The 20,512-nt window shown below is 46.6% G+C and overlaps 1 protein-coding gene across 6 annotated transcripts in view; it reads right to left on the reverse strand.

Moving 5' to 3' along the window:
* HERC1 (HECT and RLD domain containing E3 ubiquitin protein ligase family member 1) overlaps positions 1 to 20,512 on the reverse strand; it is a 2,088,313-nt gene that overhangs the window by 1,543,455 nt on the left and 524,346 nt on the right. For all 6 annotated transcript variants that reach the window (XM_078685198.1, XM_078685199.1, XM_078685195.1 and 3 more), the window contains exon 28: positions 12,318 to 12,438. In XM_078685198.1, the coding sequence (XP_078541324.1) occupies positions 12,318 to 12,438 (121 nt within the window). The remainder of the gene's footprint in view (positions 1 to 12,317; positions 12,439 to 20,512) is intronic.

Genomic DNA, 20,512 nt, shown 5'->3' on the forward strand with positions numbered 1-20,512 from the left:
CCTAATGTCTAGGGTTAGTGCGGATCTGGTGAGGATGAATAACCTCCAATCTCTCTCTGATAGGACGCACAAATGTAATCAAAATGTTGATTCTTCCCAAGTTCTTATATTTTTTAAGGGCAATCCCGTTGGTTTTTAAGGTTATATGGTTTAATAAGTTGGAGGCACTTCTGAATAGGTTTATATGGGCGCACAGGAAAACTAGGAGGGCGTACAGGTTTATGTCCTTACCAAGGGAGAGAAGAGGCTGGGGGGCTCCGAATTTTAGACTTTATTATTGGGCAGCAGTACTCCAGTTTATGCAGGGGTTGGTGGGAGGTGGGCGGTCAGACCCTAGAACAACATCAACGTCCACCGAAGTCTACGCAACTATTGTTGGCCCAGATACGGAGAATTGCTTCTTAAATTGTACCAATTATTCCTATTTCAAAGATTTAAGACCATACGAGCCGCTTACAATATCTGGTCCGCATTCGCAAGGAAATTTGGCCTAGGAAGATTTAATAGATATACTCGGCTGTATAAAAATAGAACTTTACCCCCAATGATATTCGCCGATGCCACTATGGCTGAATGGTCAAGTAAGGGGATTGTGAAAATAGGGGACCTGTTGGGGCCAGATGGGAAGGTACAGCAATTTTCAAGTCTGGAGGCTAAATATCACTTAAATAGGAGGAGTTTTTTTTAAATCTCCAGGTGCACAGTTTTTTAAGCAATAAGAAAGGGGGTCTAGGGAGTCTGCTAAAAACAATGAAATGGAGGCTATCGAAAGGGGAGGGGAGTGTTCAATCCGTAGTTTGTATGCAGCCCTGGCAGCAAATAAACCAGATGACCTGGAGAAACATGGAGACAAGTGGGCAAATAAGTTGGAGATTGAGGCAGGCTATTTTCAGGACTCATTAGATCTAGGGCGCTCAGTTTTATGCTCAGCTTCTCTCCAAGCTCAGCAAGCCAAAACACTATTCTCTCTCTATTTCACCCCGGCACGAATAGCACAGTGCGGGAGGGGCCTCCGGGACAACCTGTCCGAAATGTAACGCACCAGAGGCTGACAGTATACATATTTTTGCTACCTGTCCTCAGCTCCATATACTCATCAAGGGTATCGAAGACTTTTTGTCCAATTCACTGGGGGTGGCCACTACCCTCACCTTCCCCCTGATTTTAATAGGAGTTAGCACAGATTCGGACGACTTATATGGCAAATTTGTATTTGTGGCTATGGCAGTTTTTAGACTGGCAATAGCAAGGACATGGCTAATAAAACACTACCAGTGGTGCAACAGTGGCTGGCCACTCTCCTGGCGGTTTACAATTTAGAAAAAGGGATATATGCTAGAAAGCGTAGGAGAGCGAGGGGACTAGGCAAGAAAATTTGGGAGCCAATAATGGCCTGGAAGGAGGGTATGGCTGGTAACTGATTGACTAATAGTTTGGCCTTTTTTTCCCTTTTTTTGTGAAATATTGTTTTGTTTTCTCTCTCTTTTTGCTTTGCTCTTATTAGACATGAGTTGTGTAATTATGGATACCGCACTTAGGAGCTTAGGAGGGATAAGGCGGATTGATTCTGGTGGGTTAGGTTGAATCTACTGATGTTCTTTGGTATGTACTGTAATATTGTGATATATTGTGCTGTGCACATCTGTTTGTCTTTTGAATTGTTTTCTTTTTTGGCTGTATTGTGCTGTGCGTATGTGCAAAAATCAATAAATATATATTTTTTTTTAAAAATGAAGAAAAACTACCTGACAGGTCCGGGCCCAACTGTACCTACAGCTACACAAGCCTCAAACACCCTTTTTCTCTTACCAATACTTACTTTATGAGGTGTCTAACCCCTACCAAGGCACCACTGGGCCCAGCTGGGCCTATCAAAAAAAGCAAATCCAGCCACTCTAGCCACCCATCATGATCCTCCTATCAATATAGCAATAAATAGGGCTGGTGCCCACCACACTTTCTGCATATCCACAAGCCATACACAGGAATCCAGGTTGTGAATGGGAATCTGGAGAAAAAGAGTTTTGGAGTAAGTAACTGAATCATTATTCCTCAATCCATTTTTTCATACCATTATTTACTTTATGGGGATATACCAGAGATATTAACCGCAACCATATTCACTGAGACATAAAATACAAACTCCCAAGTAATGCAAACAAACTTTTTAATGCAATTATCAATAGATTCAGATGTTAAGGGTATAGCATCCACCAATATTCTGGAACCAAAATTCATGTATTCACCAATTCCCACATCCAAGCTATGACGAGAAACAAAGGTAGAGGGTGTATCCCAAGTGACAGCTATGCATATGGCCAAAACAGAAGCCCCACAAATCTCAGCCCAGGAAACACTCATTCCTTTAGAGGACCTGCTCCTTGCTATTACTATTGCATATGTATCATAGGACACAGTAAAATACAGAGTGCTCTTACCTACTACTTAAAGTATGATTTACTGCTTTTTCCTCAGGCAGACAAAACACCATAATTTACAACTTTTTGCATTGTCTATACTATGGTGTTATGACTTGGACAAATATATCTTCATGGCCAATCAAAATATCCAGTGTATATAAGGATGCCACTTTAGGAGTGGAAGGTACTGTAAAATTAGAGGGTAAAATGATTTCTTCTTCCTTATGAAAGGAAGTTATTACTTTAGGATAGAAACCTAGTCCCAGAACCAAGATATTTAAACAACAAGGCCTAATAGGCAGAGAACGCCACTGCTCTAGCGGTCGATATTATAGCCACCAAAAACACACTTTCAAGACAAATGTTTTTAGTTCACTTCTTCCAATGGTTTAAAGGGACTACAATGCAAAGCCTTAAGAATCAACTGGATGACTCAAGAAGGGCTACTTGGTTTAACATTTGTCCTCAAAGAAACACCTTACAGCAGTCTTGAATCACTATAATCCATTTCAGAAACACTCCAAGGTGCTCTAACTGCCCTGATTGCTGCTCATTACACTTTTAAAGTAGAAACAGCTACCCCCTTGTCAAACCCAGGTTGTAGAAATTGAAGAATGCATTTAAATTCACAAATACTAAGGTCTACAGATGTATTCATATACCATTTGGAAAAAGATGGCTAATGGTGATCAGAACGTTTAATCGTAGAAAACCTTCTGAATTGTTGGACTGCACAAGAAACTGGAGGAGAACATTCTAGTTTCTTTAAACGCCTTCTTTTCACAGCCAGGCTGTCAATTGCATTCTTCTTCATGTAGTCAGATCAAGAAGTGGAGATTGAAGGGAACACTGATCTTTTGGAAGGACCAATTCTGGTACCCTTGTCATCATTGACAATAAGGAAAACCATCCCATCCTTGGCCAAAGAGAGTCTATCAAAATAAGATCAACTTCTTCTTTTTTCAAACTGCTTACAGTTTGAGTATCAGGGGAAAGGGTAGGAATGAGTACAAGAGAACATGAGCCCATCGGCATGCCAGTACATCTATTCCCCAGCAACCAACTTCCTAAAACCTAGATATAAATTTTGTAAGAAGAGCATTCTGTGCGCTGGTGAAGAGCTCTAGCTGAGGAGTACAAAATGTTTGGCATATTTACAGGGAGGTAGATAAAAGCTGAAGCAAGAGGGAAATGCTCTGCTTAACCTGTCTGCTATGATATGGTCTTTCCCCCGAATGTAAAGTGCTATGTGATTTTTTTAGATGAACCAAAGACGGAGAAAGTGGGAAACGCTATGCTTATCTCCCTTCTAGGATTTTACGGGACCATTCACCCAAATGACTATCTGGAATGTGAAATCTGCAGGAAAGTGAGACCCCCATGTCTGACTGACTGTTCAAGTAAGATTTTGTTACTGTGTTGTCTGTTCCCACTATGACAACCGGATTTAGGAGAAGGTGAGAAAAGAGAAGGAGAGTATAATACTGCCTTCATCTCTTTACAACTCAAGGAGCGAGATTTCACCTCTGGCAGCCATAGCCCCTGAATAATGTGACTGCCTAAATTGGCCCCCCAACCCATATTGTTTGCATCTGTGATCAAAATTTATGAAGGCAGCTTAGTGAAACGAACTCCTTTGGACATATGTATGGGATCCAACTACCACAGCATTTTTTTCTACCAATGTCCTTTGTCACAGGCACCATTTGTTCCAGGCTGTATGTTACTTGATTCCAAGGCACTAGGAGATGATGAACCAGGGGAACCAGATAAAGGCAATCCCAAGGCACCACAAACACACACAATGCCTGTCAAAAGAGGAGCTAAATATATAGGAAGTAAACTATACGGAAAACTAAAAAGGAGCTTTCCCTAATAGAAAATGGCTTACCTTGTGGCCCAGGAGACAAAGCGAATCTCTTGCAGACACTTCTGACTGCTGTCCCAGTGCACTTAACATGGAGTAACAGTCTCCATGTCTTCTGAGCTCGTCTTTGGCAAGCTCACCATCTCTAGCAAGTCTGGAAACAAGCTCCAGATTTTTCAATAAGTTGCATTCCTCTAATGCTTGGAAAATCAGAGTCATGAGGTTATGAAGCATTGTCCTTGAGGAACAATGGATAAGTGAATCATCTAAATAAGGGTAGATTATCTGTGAAGATTGGCCACAATCAGAACTAGAACTTATGTACACGCTCTCACGGATGAAACTGCCAGTGATGACCTTCCACACAAAAACTGAGGAATGTTAGATGATAAGGATAGATTAGGATGTGTAAGTAAGCATCCCTCAAATGCATTGCTGACATCCAAACAACCAGGGCTACAGGCTGAATATCAGTTTGAATTTAACCTCCTAGGTTTGCAATTGGGAAGACAGTGGAATAGAATCCTTTTCTCGGAGCTGGACATATTGTATTTTTCCTTAAGAGTTTCAATATCTCCTGCGATAAAGCCAAACTTTTACTGGATCTTTGGAAAATGTTAAAGAACTGGACTAGAGTCTGAAGAGGTTCCCTCGAATTCCAATGCATACCATATTTTGAATACCTTCAGAACTCATACACGGAAACAATTCATAGCCACTTCTGCAGAAAAAGGGATGGGTCCTCAAAATAAGAGCTTAGCATAGTTAGGAGTGCTTCATAGGCATTTGCGGAGGAGACGGGCGGCTTAGAATCCTGCCAGAATAGTGCTGATTGTACTTATTTTTTCCAGCTTGAAAATGTGATTTGAAGCCTTTATGACATCTCACCCTTGAATTTCTTTGACGGGGTTCTGGTTTGAGTTTGGACCTTTTCATACTTATGGGTTTTAAAAGCTCTTCAAAGCATATCCTTTAACTGATCCCCCAAACAATTTATTTCCAGAGAAAGGCATGTGGAGCAACCCCGCTTTAAATCTCTCTGCTTTCTAATCTCTAAAATACATCTGGTGTCGGGCAGCCACTTTGGAGATTACAGAAAAGGCAGATGCTTTCCGAATGTCACAAGAGACATCTGAAAGGAACCTGGCCTGCATCTCCATGTTGGAAAATATTTTAGCACTCACCTTCTTCCTAAATAGCGGACGCTAAAGATTGGAAATCCTTAACCAATGACTGAAAAGTACATATAGTTGCTCTTAAGGAAAAGAGCTTGTCACAAATAGCCTGTCTTAAGAGAAGCTACCACTTTCCGATCCACAAAGTCTGCAACCTCAAGTCGTCAGCTATCACAGTAGAATGACTTGTAAAATTAGCCAGATCAATTGTAATGGTTTAAGTAATTTCCATATGAACACACTTAAAAACTTCAGAGGGTCAGCCCTTCTTCAGATTATCCACTCTTTTAAAAGCAGATTTATGGTTTCCATGTTTAAATTCAACTTTGTGAATGAATTTGCTCTTGTGAGGGGATTCAGTGACCTGAACATTTTCCTCTTCATTCTAAAGTGAAGGCCATGAAGAAACAGCCAATGATGAAGTAATATTTATTAGCCAGTTGCACTGTCCTTTGATTTAACAAGAGAATTCGATAAAGAGGCAATCAAATATTGCATTTACTTTTTAGAGAGCTCAAACGCTCCAGAAGCAGGAGTAGACTTAGCCTGTCTACATCTTATTTCATCGCCATCCTCATCTACAGAACAATGACAGTGTTTGGAAAAGTGATATCTTTGCTCCATGATGATGAATGTCAAACTGAGCAAAGATAGCCCTTATACAGTGGATCCTAACAACCATTGTCTGTCATCAAAATGACTGAAAGAAAGAAGTGAATAAAGGAGCCTTTGGAATGAATATATATAGATATAGATAAAACTCAGGTGAAATATGAAGTGAAAAACAATTGTAAATACACTGTTCATGCAATTTCACGGAACTAATTGTGTGCACTGTCACTTTAATAGGTGTGATAAGAAAGCAAAAAAATGTTGAAAGAAAAAAAGCCAAAAAAATGGTGTAGAGTTTGAAAGCAGTCAGGTGATGCATGTTTACGTGTCATGTGATCAAGGCACTTTGGTGCTGAAACGCGTAATGGCCGATTGAGCGGAACCTAATAAAGGATTCTGTGCACTTAATGGTGGTCCGTGCTCCTGTTTCTTGTGGAATTACAAACACCGGCTGGCAGAGGAGTTTGTTGATATATATATATGGTTTTTATGGCACAGCAATGCACGAAAAAATGATTTCAAAATAAAAAATACCAGCGGCTGCTGAATGCAACAGAGTCCGTTTCTCTCAATTGTGGTGAGCGTTGGATGAATGCAACGTGGAGAGTGGAACATATTACCTACTGGCGGTCGCCAGTAGGTATATATAGTTAGGATTTTTTCTCTATGGGATTTTTGAAAATTCTATGTCTAATAACTTTGGCGTTTGTGGACGGAATTGGCTGAAATTTTCAGGAAAATTGAACATTTTGTTTCTGAGCAGCCCCTGAAAATTTGGGGGGGGTTCGTCAAGGGGGGGCCGAGAAAAAAGGGGGGTCCCAAAACGCGTTTTTCCCATGTTAATTTCCATAGGGCGGTTGGCCTCACTTTTAGCCTGAACTGCTGAATGGATTTGCACGAAACTTGGCAAAATTGTAGGGACTGGTAGCCCGATGTGCCTTTGCTAGGTCTCAATATATATGCTCCAGTGTATTTTGAGAAATTAACGTTCAAAAAAAGATATATATCTGTAAGCGCGCTCCGGGCAGCGCTCCGGTTCGCGTACTTGACGCGTAACGGAACTTCGCGTAGCGAAGCTGATTGGCTCTCCGGTGTCTGTAAACATTCCAAACAGTCCGTAGCGGCCGCCATCCTGTCTCTCGGTAGGATCGAGAGACAAGAGGAGGCAAAAACAAAGGGGGAAATGACCATAAGGGGGCATAGTAGATCCTCCCTGAACCCCTAGGTTGTTTTTTTTTCCTTGGGGAGCGCCCGGTACGCGCACAGGGAAGCGCTCTGGGGAGCGTACTATAAGGAAAAAAGAATGATAGACTTTTCAAATATTGTATGTTAATTGATTGTTTGTTTTGTTGATTTTTTTTTATTTTTTAAGCAATTATTTATTATTGTCATTGTGTTTCAAAATAATTACTCTTCTTTTTAAAAAAAAATTTTTGGGGATTCGCTCCCGGTTCGCGTACCGGAGAGCGAACGGGGAAGCGAACCAAAAGAAATAGAGGTTGGCAGAGTTCCAAATATTTTACCAATTTTTTTATAACAGGGAGGTAGTTCTGAAAAGAACTTTTTTTTTATTGTTTTTGTTGTTTTATATTTTTTTTATTATTTTTCTGAACATTTTTGTACTTTTTTTGTATTTTCTGAACAGTTTTATATTTTTTTTGGTTTTTTTGGGGGGGGGGAACGAAAACGATTCATTGTAAAGGGCTCAACAGGAGCAACAAAAAAAAAAAGAATTTATTGTCTGGGGCGTTTCGGACAATCATGATTGTCGATAGCTCTGTTGATCAGAGTGATGCTACTTTCTCTGTAGCAAATGAACCCATTGCAATGCACGCACACTTGTTTCACTTCCCCGAATTTCATCTGAATATTTGGGACCAACTCCCTCGCCTCTGGTCCCGTCACTTCCGGCACAACTGATCTTCTGGCCATAGAAGGAGGATTATCTTGCTGGTCACGTAACTGCGCAGCACTGTAGTTGTTAGGATGCCACCTACTCATATGGCGATGCATCGTGTAATTGCCGTAACTGTACTTCTTCTCGGTGCCTCTGGACAGGCTTTCTTTACATATAAGGCAAGTTACGTACCGTGCATTGACTTTTTTTTGGCCCTGGGGATAACTAAAAAATTGCCAAATATAATTTACTTTCACATGAGACCTCCTGGGCTCCTCACGCAAAAATTGCCTCTCTTGCTGCTCTTCCTCTTCTTCCTCTTCTTCCTCCTCTTGCTGAATAATAACTTCAGCAGGTGGTCCTCTCTTCTTTGGATGTGGTGGAGGTGGTGGGGAAGCACCAGCTGAAGCTACTAATGAAGCCATTGCTCATTAATCACAAAGGGTCTTTCTCTCACAAAGATGAAAGTCAGAGTGAGGAAAGAAGGAGGGGTTTTCATCATTTGGAAAAACAATAGTTCTAAACCAATGAAAAGTGTTACTTTTAGGTCACATGACCTAGTCTTACATCATTAGGAAACCAAAAGTGAAATGAACCAATGAAAAGTGTTATTACCGAGTCACATGACTTGTTGTGTTTACGTTACGCGCTTTGGGCCGCGTCCCGGATCGCTTCCGGGAAGCAGCGCTTCGCGCCTCGGTTCGCGTACCAGTTCGCTTCCGGGTACGCTACCTTGGCGCGTCATATGACGTATTACGCGACAACGCGATACGTCACGCTGACGCGACACGATGTTGTTTTCTAACGCAGCAGTTGCGCAAACGGAACGTTTACCGGTTCGCGGACCGGGTCGCGGCACCAAATTGCGCTAACGGGAAGCTAACCGGTTCGCGTACCGGGAGCGAAACAAAAAATATAATTAAAAAAAAAAAAGTATTAAAAACATGTAAAATATATTTTTTGATTTAAAGAAAAATACATTTTAAAGCTTTTGTTATTTGCTATTAAAAAACCATTGAAATTCACTGAAAAAACCATAGGTTATAGACCATATATAGTTAGGAATTAGCATTTAAAAAAACTTTTTTTACTCACACAAAACCATTGAAATTCCATATATAGTTAGTTGTACTAACTATATATCGCGCACCCGCAATCCACTGCTGATCATGTCACATATTACATCATTCATGAAATGGTCAGTGACATCACTGATGACATCGCAAATGACATCACTGATGACATCACTGATGACATCTCATTTGACATTACTGATCACATCACTGATGACATCATTCATGTGATAATACGATGAACCTCTTCAGACTCTAATATAACCTTAGATACACTCAGTGTAAACAGACACTCACAGACTGTCACTCATCCATGGAGTTACTCAGACACTTAGTCAGTCATGCAAAGAATCAATCACACCTCCATTTCCTCAACTATACAGTTATACACACCTTACTTATTCAAACATATACTAACACATATTTACTCTCTTTTACAATGCCTGATACAAGTACACAATGATCCATACAGCCACTCACACATTCACTGGCTCTTATGCACAGTTATTTATATATGACAACTGTCACATGTACTGTGTTTTACATATGTACTTACTTTGACATGTAGCACTGAGATATCCATTCACTCACCAATGCACTCAGTCAACCGCCCATACAGGTGTTTCCACATGCACTTTTGAACCCATACATCTATTGAATTAACTGCTAACACATCTATGCACAGAGTCATACACCTCCCAGCCACCCACACACACACACTCAGTCTCCCATACAAATACTTGGGCAACCAATCAATAACCCATATACATACTCATATAGCTACTGATCAACACATGCAGCAGTTTACAGAACAACAGACATAATGATGCACAAATTAAGACAGTTTAGTCACTAACTCATGCACTCAGTGACACACATTTATTCACTCACTCATACAGTCAATCATGCACCTAATAAATCCTTCATCCAGACACTTATACATCCACTCATTCTTCAATATGTAAGACATATTTTAACTTTACAGAAACATACAGTCACTGGATGTTGTCATCAGTGATGTCATTTGAGATGTCATCAGTGATGTCATCAGTGATGTCATTTGAGATGTCATCAGTGATGTCATCAGTGATGTCACTGACCATGTCATGAATGATGTAATATGTGACATGATCAGCAGTGGATTGCGGGTGCGCGATATATAGTTAGTACAACTAACTATATATGGAATTTCAATGGTTTTGTGTGAGTAAAAAAAGGTTTTTTAAATGCTAATTCCTAACTATATATGGTCTATAACCTATGGTTTTTTCAGTGAATATATATATATATATGTTCCACTCTCCACGTTGCATTCATCCAACGCTCACCACAATTGAGAGAAACGGACTATGTTGCATTCAGCAGCCGCTGGTATTTTTTATTTTGAAATCATTTTTTCGTGCATTGCTGTGCCATAAAAACCATATATATATATATATATATATATATTTTTTTTTTTCCCCTATATATTGAATACCTATTCACCCTATATTTTTGTTATAGGAAATTCAAAGGGCAGTCTAGAAACCTAGTGTACAAGCATACGGGAATCATGCAAAAACTGCAAGAGCTAACAGAACTCTAAAACACCAATCCAGCCCAAAGGAGGGACTGCATTTCACTTTTCTACCAGCATTCTATCCTCCTCCCCAAGGGACACGCACACCAACATGGGCAAACTCTGCCCATTCCAGGGGCAGGGACACTGTAAGAACTTGAAAACGAGTATAGGAGTGTGAGTACACCTGCTGGTAAATAACGAGGCGTCACAAAGTGCAATGCTGGAGACGGATGGACTGAGGCCTAAGGAGAAACTAATTACAGAGCAGCATGGCGGGAGAAAAACAAGAGCGTTCTAGGAAACAAGCGCATTCTCCCTTCATCATGCGTCATTTTTTGTTGATCCCTGCATTGAGCAAACTAAAATATTTAAAAACAAAAAATGTGTGCCCCAAAGCACTATGTGATAATTGAGTAGAAGAGAGTATCTTATTCAGAAGGGGTAAAGGAGGTATCAGTGGGTAACTGCACGTGCCTCCAGGCCAATGGGGGTAACTTTAGTTTATGACTCTATGTTTGTGAAGTTCACTCATCATTGACTTAACCTCTATGGTCCATGTCAGGGAGTCCCATTTTGAAGACACTGTCCCCTCTCTGCATTACTAACAGATTGACTACAAGCATCTATTTCAGCCTGAGCAAATGTGAACGTTTTGTGTTTCTATCTCCTGTAATCGTCTGCATGTGAAGACGATAACCAAGTTGATTCATTTAATACGATACTCATCAGCTTTCAGTAGTTGTTTTAAAACAAGGAGAAACACCCTAGGAGAATTCAGATTCCACCTACCTGTCCAGTTGGATAATTGCTGAAAGACTTCTTCCCACCACCTTTGGATCACCCTGCTGGACCACACCATGTGCCCAAAAGAGGCCTCCCTTTCGCTATATCTGAAGCAAGAATGTACTCTGTCAGGTAATGTAGCTTGTAGGTGTGCCTGTGACAGGTATGTACAGTGTACATAACTGAACTTTAAGAACTTTTCTTGGAAACCTGTGCGTCATAAGGTATACTAGTTCAATCTATAACAGTTTAACACAAAGTCCTCCTCCCACTTGGCTCTCAGGGACAGCGTTATACAGTTACCAACACATCTGCGTGGTCTAGAGCCATGATAACTCTTCTATCAGTTATAGAATTTTTTTTCACACTTTTGATATTTTACTTACAAACTCTGGCATTCGAGGTGCCTCTGGGTAATGACTTGCACATGCAGTGCTAATAATGATGATTAGGTGCCAAACCTGAAACAGTCAGAATGGCACAATCCCTTCTCACAGAGTCAGTGCCATCACTTCATTGTATAAGTCCATATTAGCTACAGTCTCCTGCAATCCTTTAATGCATTGCTACATTTAGAGCGAAAAAGGAAACTCATTATTGAGGCCTTAACACCCAATGGTCCTCTACAAAAGAGGCAAAAAGAAAGCAGTTGTGGGAGAGGTGCATGAATCTTGAATTTACATAAAATGCAAGACACCAAAGGATTGTGCATGCTTGTTATTACAAAGTCAGAAATATTGAAATGCGAAATAATATGGACTAATCACTACAAAGAAGTGCTGACAGAATTAGAATTGAAGGAACTTTATTAACAGTCACATAAATCACCCTGAAAACTAAGCCCAGTCAGACACAGGCAGTTTCTTGAATGGCCATGGCATTTAACATCTACAAATATCTCACATAATCTACATGTTGGATTCACTTACCAATATGATGCTTATTTGCTTGCAAAGCTCTTTCCAGTGTAGCAGACAACTGCTGATAAATCTTATGCACAGCCATCTGAATTTCAATCTGAATTGTTCTTTTAGCTGCCCGTATACCATCCTAAGAATTAAAGACAAATTACAGAAAAACAGAACTGCACAAGAAAGGTAATTCTTTCAAATCATTCTTTTAAAGGCGACTACAGAAGAATAGTTAAAATACAGTCAAAAGACAAATATGTTCCTACTTTGTTACAAAGTTAGAACGGTTATGAATAGAAAAAAGAATACAATACTTATATCATGATTTTAAGCCAAAAAAATGTAATATGCACTACACAAGTAATTAATAATACTTTTTACATTCCAGTTTAGAAAGGCAACACGATCAGAGTTCCTAAGGTTATGGGGTTAAATATATAAATTTGATTTGCTCTAGTCAAGTGTTGTATGAGAGCAACACCATAACTTTAAAATACCTCCCGAAGGATAAACATAAAACATATTATGTCAATAACAGACAGACAGTATTAAAGGGAATCACCCACCTTAATTGAATGATACAATTTAAGGACCAAGGTAAGAGCGTGTAGCTGAAGGTAATGGATACAAAGTAGTGATAAAGGCAGCAGAGTGCACTTTACCATTAGAGAATATACTCCAACTCTAAGAGTCATCATAGAGGGACATATTAAATTAGATATTGCTGATCTAGCAATAGGTAACATAGCTACTACGACAAATGTCTACTAACAACTCTTCCAAATGGTGGTTAATATTGGGTTCAGTGCAACAAATAGGTGGTTTCTCTCTGGAAGCCCAACTACCTTCATTTTTAAATGATGGATTGTAAGGTGTAAAGTAGATTTTATTTGTATGGAGCACTTTGGAGAAAATCCTGGAAGTGTGTAGAACCGCTTAAGTAGAAAATAACAATAACTCATTAGCACCATATAGCACATGCCTTCCCCCACAGAAGGGCTTGCTTTTTTTTAATTTTTTTTAATTTGTTTTATTGTTGCATCAGAGTAGGTGAATACAGTGGAAATAATCTGCTGACGTGGCATCAACATTCAGCCATGCGTGCAACGTTTTTCGGTTTATACAACTGGTGCAATATACAGTTCCTCAATCAATTTGTACAGATCGTGCAACCATGTCTGCAAGTTGGGAAACAGTAAACCTGCATGGTCAAGAGTACAGTGGACAACAACAGGTACGTAAATTCCCGTCACAGGGGCGTTGGATCGGGGTCTGTACTGTCCGTGAACGGTGCTACCAGAGAACAAGGGGGGACAAAACCGTGGGAGGGAAGCATGTGGGCGCCAGCATGGTCAAAACAGGGGAATACCGGTGGTGGGCGTCAGGGGGTGGGGGGGGACCCATGGAGTTAATCAGCCTGCGTTTCAGAAGGGTGGGAGGTCAATCAGGGGCTTGCTCTGGGGGAGGGGGGGAAACACCAGGCAGATGCTATTGGTCTTCTCGGGCTGGAAGGGGGGGGGAAGGGGTAGGTGGATCGCGTACACTTGTGGACTGCCGGAAGCTGTGGAGGAGCATGGCCCAGTCCATGGATATAGGAAATTTACGCGCGCCCCTGGCCTCTTCTTCTCTAAGAGCATCCTCTTCCGCCGCCGCCCATTTACCGACCGCCCCCGTCCAGGCTGCTATAGGGGGACCCTCCGGGGATCGCCAGCGCATGGCTATGCATCTGTTCGCTAACAAAAGAGCCAAGGACACGAAGCGTCTATGCACTGGGACTCGCTTAGGGACATGAAAGATGCCTAGTGCACTAGACTCCCAGGTGGATAATGTCGTGAGACCTGTCAGTTCCGACAGAGTGTCGTGTACCGCCCGCCAAAAGGGCTGAAGGTCAGGGCAGCTCCAGAACATGTGGCGAAAATCTGCAGCAGGAGAGCAGCATCTGGGGCAGAGGAATGACGTGGAGGGATAGAATTTCTGTAAGCGCGCTGGGGTGAGGTACGCCCTGTGCAGGATGTAGTATTGGATGTTCTTGAAGCGGGCGTTCCTGGAGACGCGTTTGGGGGCCTCCAGCGCCTTAGTCCACTCAGAGTCATGTAGTGCACGGCCTATGTCCTCCTCCCATGTAGCTCGCAAGGCCGTCAGGGGAGCGTGTGAGAGTTCACGGATGGATTTATACAACCAGGTGACTAAGTGGCGTCCCACCCCCATACGTAGGATAGTGTGTATTACTGGATGCGTGTCTGGCTCTCCCGTACGAAGGTTAAAAAGGGGTCGGTATCCATCAATCAGCTGTCGATATCTGAGGAATTGGCCCGGGGGTAGCCCGTATTCAGCGGTCAGGCGATCAAGTGTTTTTATCTGGCCTTCCTCAAAAAGCGATTCCAGATCTGTGATGCCACAGCGCGACCATTCGGCGAAGAACGGGGCCGTGAAGTAGGAGTCCTGTCTGGGGCTGCCAATCAGTGGTAAGAGCGGAGAGTACGGAGGCCTATTGGGGGACATTCGGTGGATCCGCATCATGCACCGGCGCGCTATCGCCACTTGGAGGGGGTATGTGCGCCGTGGCTTGGTGCCCGGGAGTAGTAGACGGGTGAGTTCTGGGGCCGCGATTCTGCCGGTCGAGGTGACAGTTTCCTGAGGGTAACGATCCGCCGTCCAGTACGACAGCCACTGGAGCTGTGCTGCAAGGAAATATGACTCGAAGGATGGAGCTCCAAGCCCGCCCAACGTCGTGGGAAGTTGGAGGGTTTTCAGGGCGACCCTGTGTCGGCCCTTGCCCCCGATAAGGGTCCCCAGGAGGGAGTCAACGTCGCGGAAAAAAGACCTGGGTGGTACTACTGGTAAATTTGTGAAGTGGTAGAGGAGTCGGGGAAGCATTATCATTTTAGCCAGTGCTATCCGTCCTATTGGGGCCAGTGGGAGTTTATTCCAGAAGGCGACAGCCGGGCGCAGATTGGCAAGTGCTTTGCGGTGATTCCCTGCGAAGAGGTCAGCTGGGGAATGGTACAAGTGGACACCGAGGTAGCGGGGGGCGTCCGCGGACCATGAGAGGTTATGCGTTCCGAGCTCGACTTCCCGGGGGGGTAGGCTCGGGTGTAAGGGGTAGACTGTGGATTTATCCCAGTTCACCTGTAGTCCCGAGGCATCCGCGAATTCCTCTAGTGTCACCCCTATAGGGGTCAGGTCCGTTTCGATGTCTCGGACGTATATGAGGAGATCATCCGCATACATGGAGACACAATGCGTGCTGTCCGCAAGTGGGATACCCCATTCCGCACCCTCCAGGCGCAGCCGAACCGCCAGCGGCTCGACTGCCAATGCGAATAAGAGAGGCGACAGGGGGCACCCTTGTCGCGTGCCCCGCCGAACCTCGAACGCTGGTGATATACGTTTCCCGATACGGACTCGCGTGGTCAGATCGGTATACAAGAGGCGTGTGTACGCTATGAGCGTCGGGCCAACATTGAGGCGTTGCAAGACCGAGAAGAGATAGGGCCAGGTGAGGGTGTCAAATGCCTTTTCCAGGTCCATAATGAGGCAGGCGGCGCGGGGAAATCTGCCACGCACCTGATCCTGAACATGGAAGACACGGCGGAGGTTCTGGGAGGTGTTTCTCCCCGGAACAAAGCCGCATTGGTCGGGGTGGACCAGCGGGCGTATGACCTGTGCATAACGATCAGCCAGAATTTTCCCCAGGATTTTACAGTCGGCCGAGAGGAGCGTGATGGGGCGGTACGATCCCATGTGGAGTGGATCTCTGTGGGGCTTGGGAAAGGTGACAATCACGGATTTCCGCAGTGACTGAGGTAACCTCCCTAGATGAAGGGACACCCCGAATACCCGCGACAAATGGGGGACCACCTGGGGAGAGAATGTCGAGGAGTACTCCAGCGGAAAGCCGTCCAGTCCCGGTGCTTTATTCCGGGACATGGCCATAATCGCTTGGGTGATGTCAGAGGGTTTGATCCTGGCGTCAAGGGTGCGCTTGTCCGAATCCGAAATCGTGGGTAGCGTCAGTGGGTCTAAAAAACTATCCACCGAAAAAGGGGAGCATTGGGTCGGAGTCCCGTACACTTGCGTATAGTGTCGCTGGAACGCTAGGAGGATCTCGGCCTGTGAGCGCACCAGCACGCCGTCCGGATTGATAATATCCGTGATCGGCTTGATTTCGGTATCCTGCCTCGCCATCCAAGCCAGTAGCGCTCCAGTTTTGTCTCTGTCCTTATGTACCCTGGAGGCGTAAGTCCTAAAATTGTATCTTCGGAGGTCAGCGCAGGCGGTCTGATACTCCGTCTTAGCCTCGGCCGTGAGCATGGCGTGCTCCTCCGAGTCGTCAGGCTGTGTAGTGAGTGCGGCCAGAGTTTGCTCTGAGGTTTGGAGCATCCGTTCCAAGGTGCGGCGGACCCCGACTACCTGTTTGATGCATTCGCCTCGTGCCACCACTTTAAAAGCGTCCCATTCCACCAGTACCGAAGATGCCGTGTCTGTGTTGTGTGTAAAGTAGTCTTGGATGCTGGTTTTGTGTGCGTCTCTGAATACTGGGTCTGAGAGGCAGTCTCTAGGGAGGCGCCAGGTGGGGACTGGCGGGTGCGGGGGGTGCCAGCTCAGCCGAACGATGTGGGCGTCATGATCCGAGAGGATCCGGCCCAAGTAATCTGTAGATGTGATCTTAGGGAGGATTGGTGCAGAGCAGAGGAAACGGTCCAGGCGGACCCTGAGGTTATGTGGAATCGAGTGGAAAGAGTAGACGCGAGCCAGTGGGTGTAGGTGTCGCCATGCGTCGGTGAGTGCCCAGTTCATAGTCCATGCCTTGAAGAGGTCTGCCTGCCGGGGGGCCGGGGAGTGTGTGGGGGGAGGATGCGAGCGATCCAGGGTGGGATCCAATGAGCAATTAAAGTCACCTCCCAGCACCCACGGAACTGTAGTGAACTGGGCCAAAACGCCCGTGAGGTGGTCCCAGAATTTGTCCTGATCTGTGTTGGGGGCGTATATGCTGCCAAGGAGTATGCCTTGGCCATCAAGTATCCCTTCTAAAAGCGCATACCTGCCCTCGAAGCTCCCGGAAGGGAGTGCCAGGCCTGACCCAAATTAACGCGCCGCGCGCAAACGCCGAATAGTGTGTGGCACAGAGGATCCCTCGCCACTTGACCTGCAAGCGGGTGAGTTCGGTAGCGTTAATGTGTGTCTCCTGGAGAAACGCAATATTGGCTGACATGCGCCTAATATATGAGTAAACAGAGTAGCGTTTGCTGGGCGTGTGTAGGCCTCGTACGTTCAGTGTAAGGACATTAATGTCTGAGCTTGAGACTGCCATTCATAGGATGCCGTGAGTGGGAGAAGGAGCCCCCTGCAGCCCCCGGCGGCCGCCAGTGTGTATGTGCCACGTGTGCTCCTATGCGCCAAGCTTCCACAGTCATAGGGGAGGGACTAAGGGGATTAACAACAAACAGAACCGTAGATGGGAAACAGTCCCAATACAGGGGATATCTCACCGGAGGTGACATATCCAAACTAGTGTCCCACTAGGGGAGAAATACAACAAATATCTGCGGGGGCGGCAGCGTGTGTCGCTGCTGGGCCTGTGCGCGGGTCGGGCTCTTGCAGGAGAAGCGTCTATCGCTCGCTAGCGCTTAAATGCATATGACAAAACAGTCTAGGCTCCTAGACGTCGCGCAGCACCATAGGTCACCATGAGAAGGATATAACAGTGGGTAGTCCTTTCATCATGAAGAGGCGCCAGGTTGGCTGGCCAGGGTAGCGTCCAAGGTGTGCCCCGCAACCAGGGGGGAGGAGATCGGTCCGATCCCCGACAGTGTCCCATCACTGTCCCGGTCCTTCTCAGGGGTGAACAGGTGTGGTTGACCCTCCAGATCCGATGCCGCGGGCGACGTGTGCAGTCCGGACACCGCTTTTAAGGCCTCTCGTCGCTCCTGCATGATTTGTGTGAGGTCGGGTGAGCCCGTGGGGGGTAACCCTTGGCCCCTGGGGCTGCCTGATCGAGCACGTCTCGCACCTCGTCGTCTGGATCGTCTGAAGTCGTTGTTGCGTGCTCTCTGGGGACCAGAGTTAGGTATTATTGGGCAGTGAAACTCAGTCCAATCCTGCGCTTCCTCCGCCGTGTTGAAGAAGAGGGCTTTCCCTTTGTGCAGGACCTTCAGGCGGGCCGGGAACAGCAGGGAGTATAGAAGATCATTTGCACGGAGGCGTCTCTTGACGTCTAGGTAGGTGGAGCGCTGGTGCTGGACTTCTCGTGCATAGTCCGGGAACACCATTACATGTTGGTCCTCCACTTGTAGGGGGCCCGCCGTCCGGGCCGCACGGAGCACCGCATCACGGTCTCGGAAGTGCAGGAATTTAGCCAACATGGGTCGCGGAGGAAGGCCCGGCTTGGGTGCCCGGGCCGGGACCCTGTGGGCTCTTTCAATGGAGAAGTATGGCGACCTGTCCACCTCCGGTGTGAACGACTTGGTCCAGGATTCCATGTACGTCAGAGGGTCCGAGTTCTCAATCCCTTCCGGCAGACCGAGGACGCGGATGTTACATCTTCTGGAGCGCCCTTCCAAGTCCACTGTGCGTTCCTCGAGGGCCGCCACGCGGTGTAGGATCTCCTTCAGTTCCGCGTCCTGTGTTTTCATCGTAGGTTGCAGCTCGGACACGATTCGTTCTCCCTCCTTCACTCTGTCCGCCAGCTTGCGATGGTCGTCACGGATTAGGCTGATGTCCGTTGTCAGGGCGCCTAATCTTTCCTCCATCGAAAGGCGGGATAATTCGATTGCCGCCAACACCTGGTCCAACTTTGCCGACAGTGTAGGGTCGGGTTGCGACGCGTGGGCTTGCGTCCATGTTCTCGTCTGTGGCATCCTCTCGGGGGCCGTCTCGGGGACAGTCGTCCCTTTCGAGGAATTAGTCTTCCCCATGAGGGCTGTCAAAGACGGGTAGGGGACCCCCAGGCCCCTGTGCACCTTGCGTTCAACGGGTCACCACCCTTCGGCGCGTTCAGGTAGGCAGCAGCTTAACGTAGGTGAAACGTCCAGTCCTTTGCGATCCCGGGGTAGTCACTGCTCCTCTTCCAGGGGACCTCCGTCAGGTCAGGGCGCCGTCGGTAGCTCGGGACCGCAGGGGGCGACAGTCCAGGTGGCGGGAGATGTAAAGCCGGGGGGCACCGTCACCATAGGGCGCCCTCAGTAAGGCCGGGTCCTGCGCCCCTTCCTCCCCGGTGCGCAGCACTGTCCCCCAGGCGACCCCCGGGGGGGCCAAGGAGTAGGCGACCAGGACCCAGGAGGGGTTCCCCAGGCCAAGAAGTGTTCACGATATGGCGTGCTACCGCCTCAGGGACAGAAGAACACCGCGTCTCAAGGTGGGTCCCACGCCGATCACGGCGCCCCGAACTCCTCGGGCGCCATCTTAGGGTCAGGCGCCCGGGTCCTCCGGGCTACACGAGAAGAGAGAGGCACTCCGGCTCCCCCCCCCCCCCCCGGGAGCAGGGGCCGGTGCAGTCCGCTACTCCTCGGCGAGCCCCAGAGGGGGTAGGGGGGCCGCCGGTACACGGGAGGAGGAGGGGGGGGGGGAGGGCCGACACCTACCGCCTCCAGGAGGGATCGTGGTTGCCCGAAGGGTCCAGCGCCACACAGGCGGCACCTCCGCTGGTGTCCTCCGGTCCGCGGCGGTGATCTGGACAGCACCGGGATCAGGCTTCTGGACGTGGAGAAGCGCCGGTATAGCGCTACTTCAGCAAGGCGGCCGCCATTTTGTGCGCCGGGCTGCCTCCGCAAGTCATCAGCTCCGGACCGAAAGTCCGCGATCCGGTCGCTGCACTCCTCACCGGGGCATCAGCGCCGTCAGCAGTCCGCCTCGGCGAGGGGTCGCCCCCCGGGGACAGGAGTCCAGCAGTGTCGTCAGCGAGCAGAAGGAGCCGCGCCCGCCATCTTGGGCGCTCTGCACTCGGCTCCAGGCTCGAAGAGGGACGGGTCAGTGTCCAACGGCCGTCCGCAGCTCCCACGACGCAACTAGAGGATGCCCCACTGTAGGTAAGCCTCTATGGGGTAGTAGTTGGTAGGCTGAGGCTCCCAGCGATCATTGGAAATGGGCAAGATGCTAGCCCGATCGCGGAGCCTCAGCAGGACACAGCCGCCATCGTGGCTTGCCAAGCCACGCCCCCCACAGAAGGGCTTGCTTTGATACACCCGGTGAAGATGCAGACTATATGGGACTTG

This window comes from Lissotriton helveticus, chromosome 3_2, assembly GCF_964261635.1.
Source record: "Lissotriton helveticus chromosome 3_2, aLisHel1.1, whole genome shotgun sequence".
Taxonomy (NCBI): domain Eukaryota; kingdom Metazoa; phylum Chordata; class Amphibia; order Caudata; family Salamandridae; genus Lissotriton; species Lissotriton helveticus.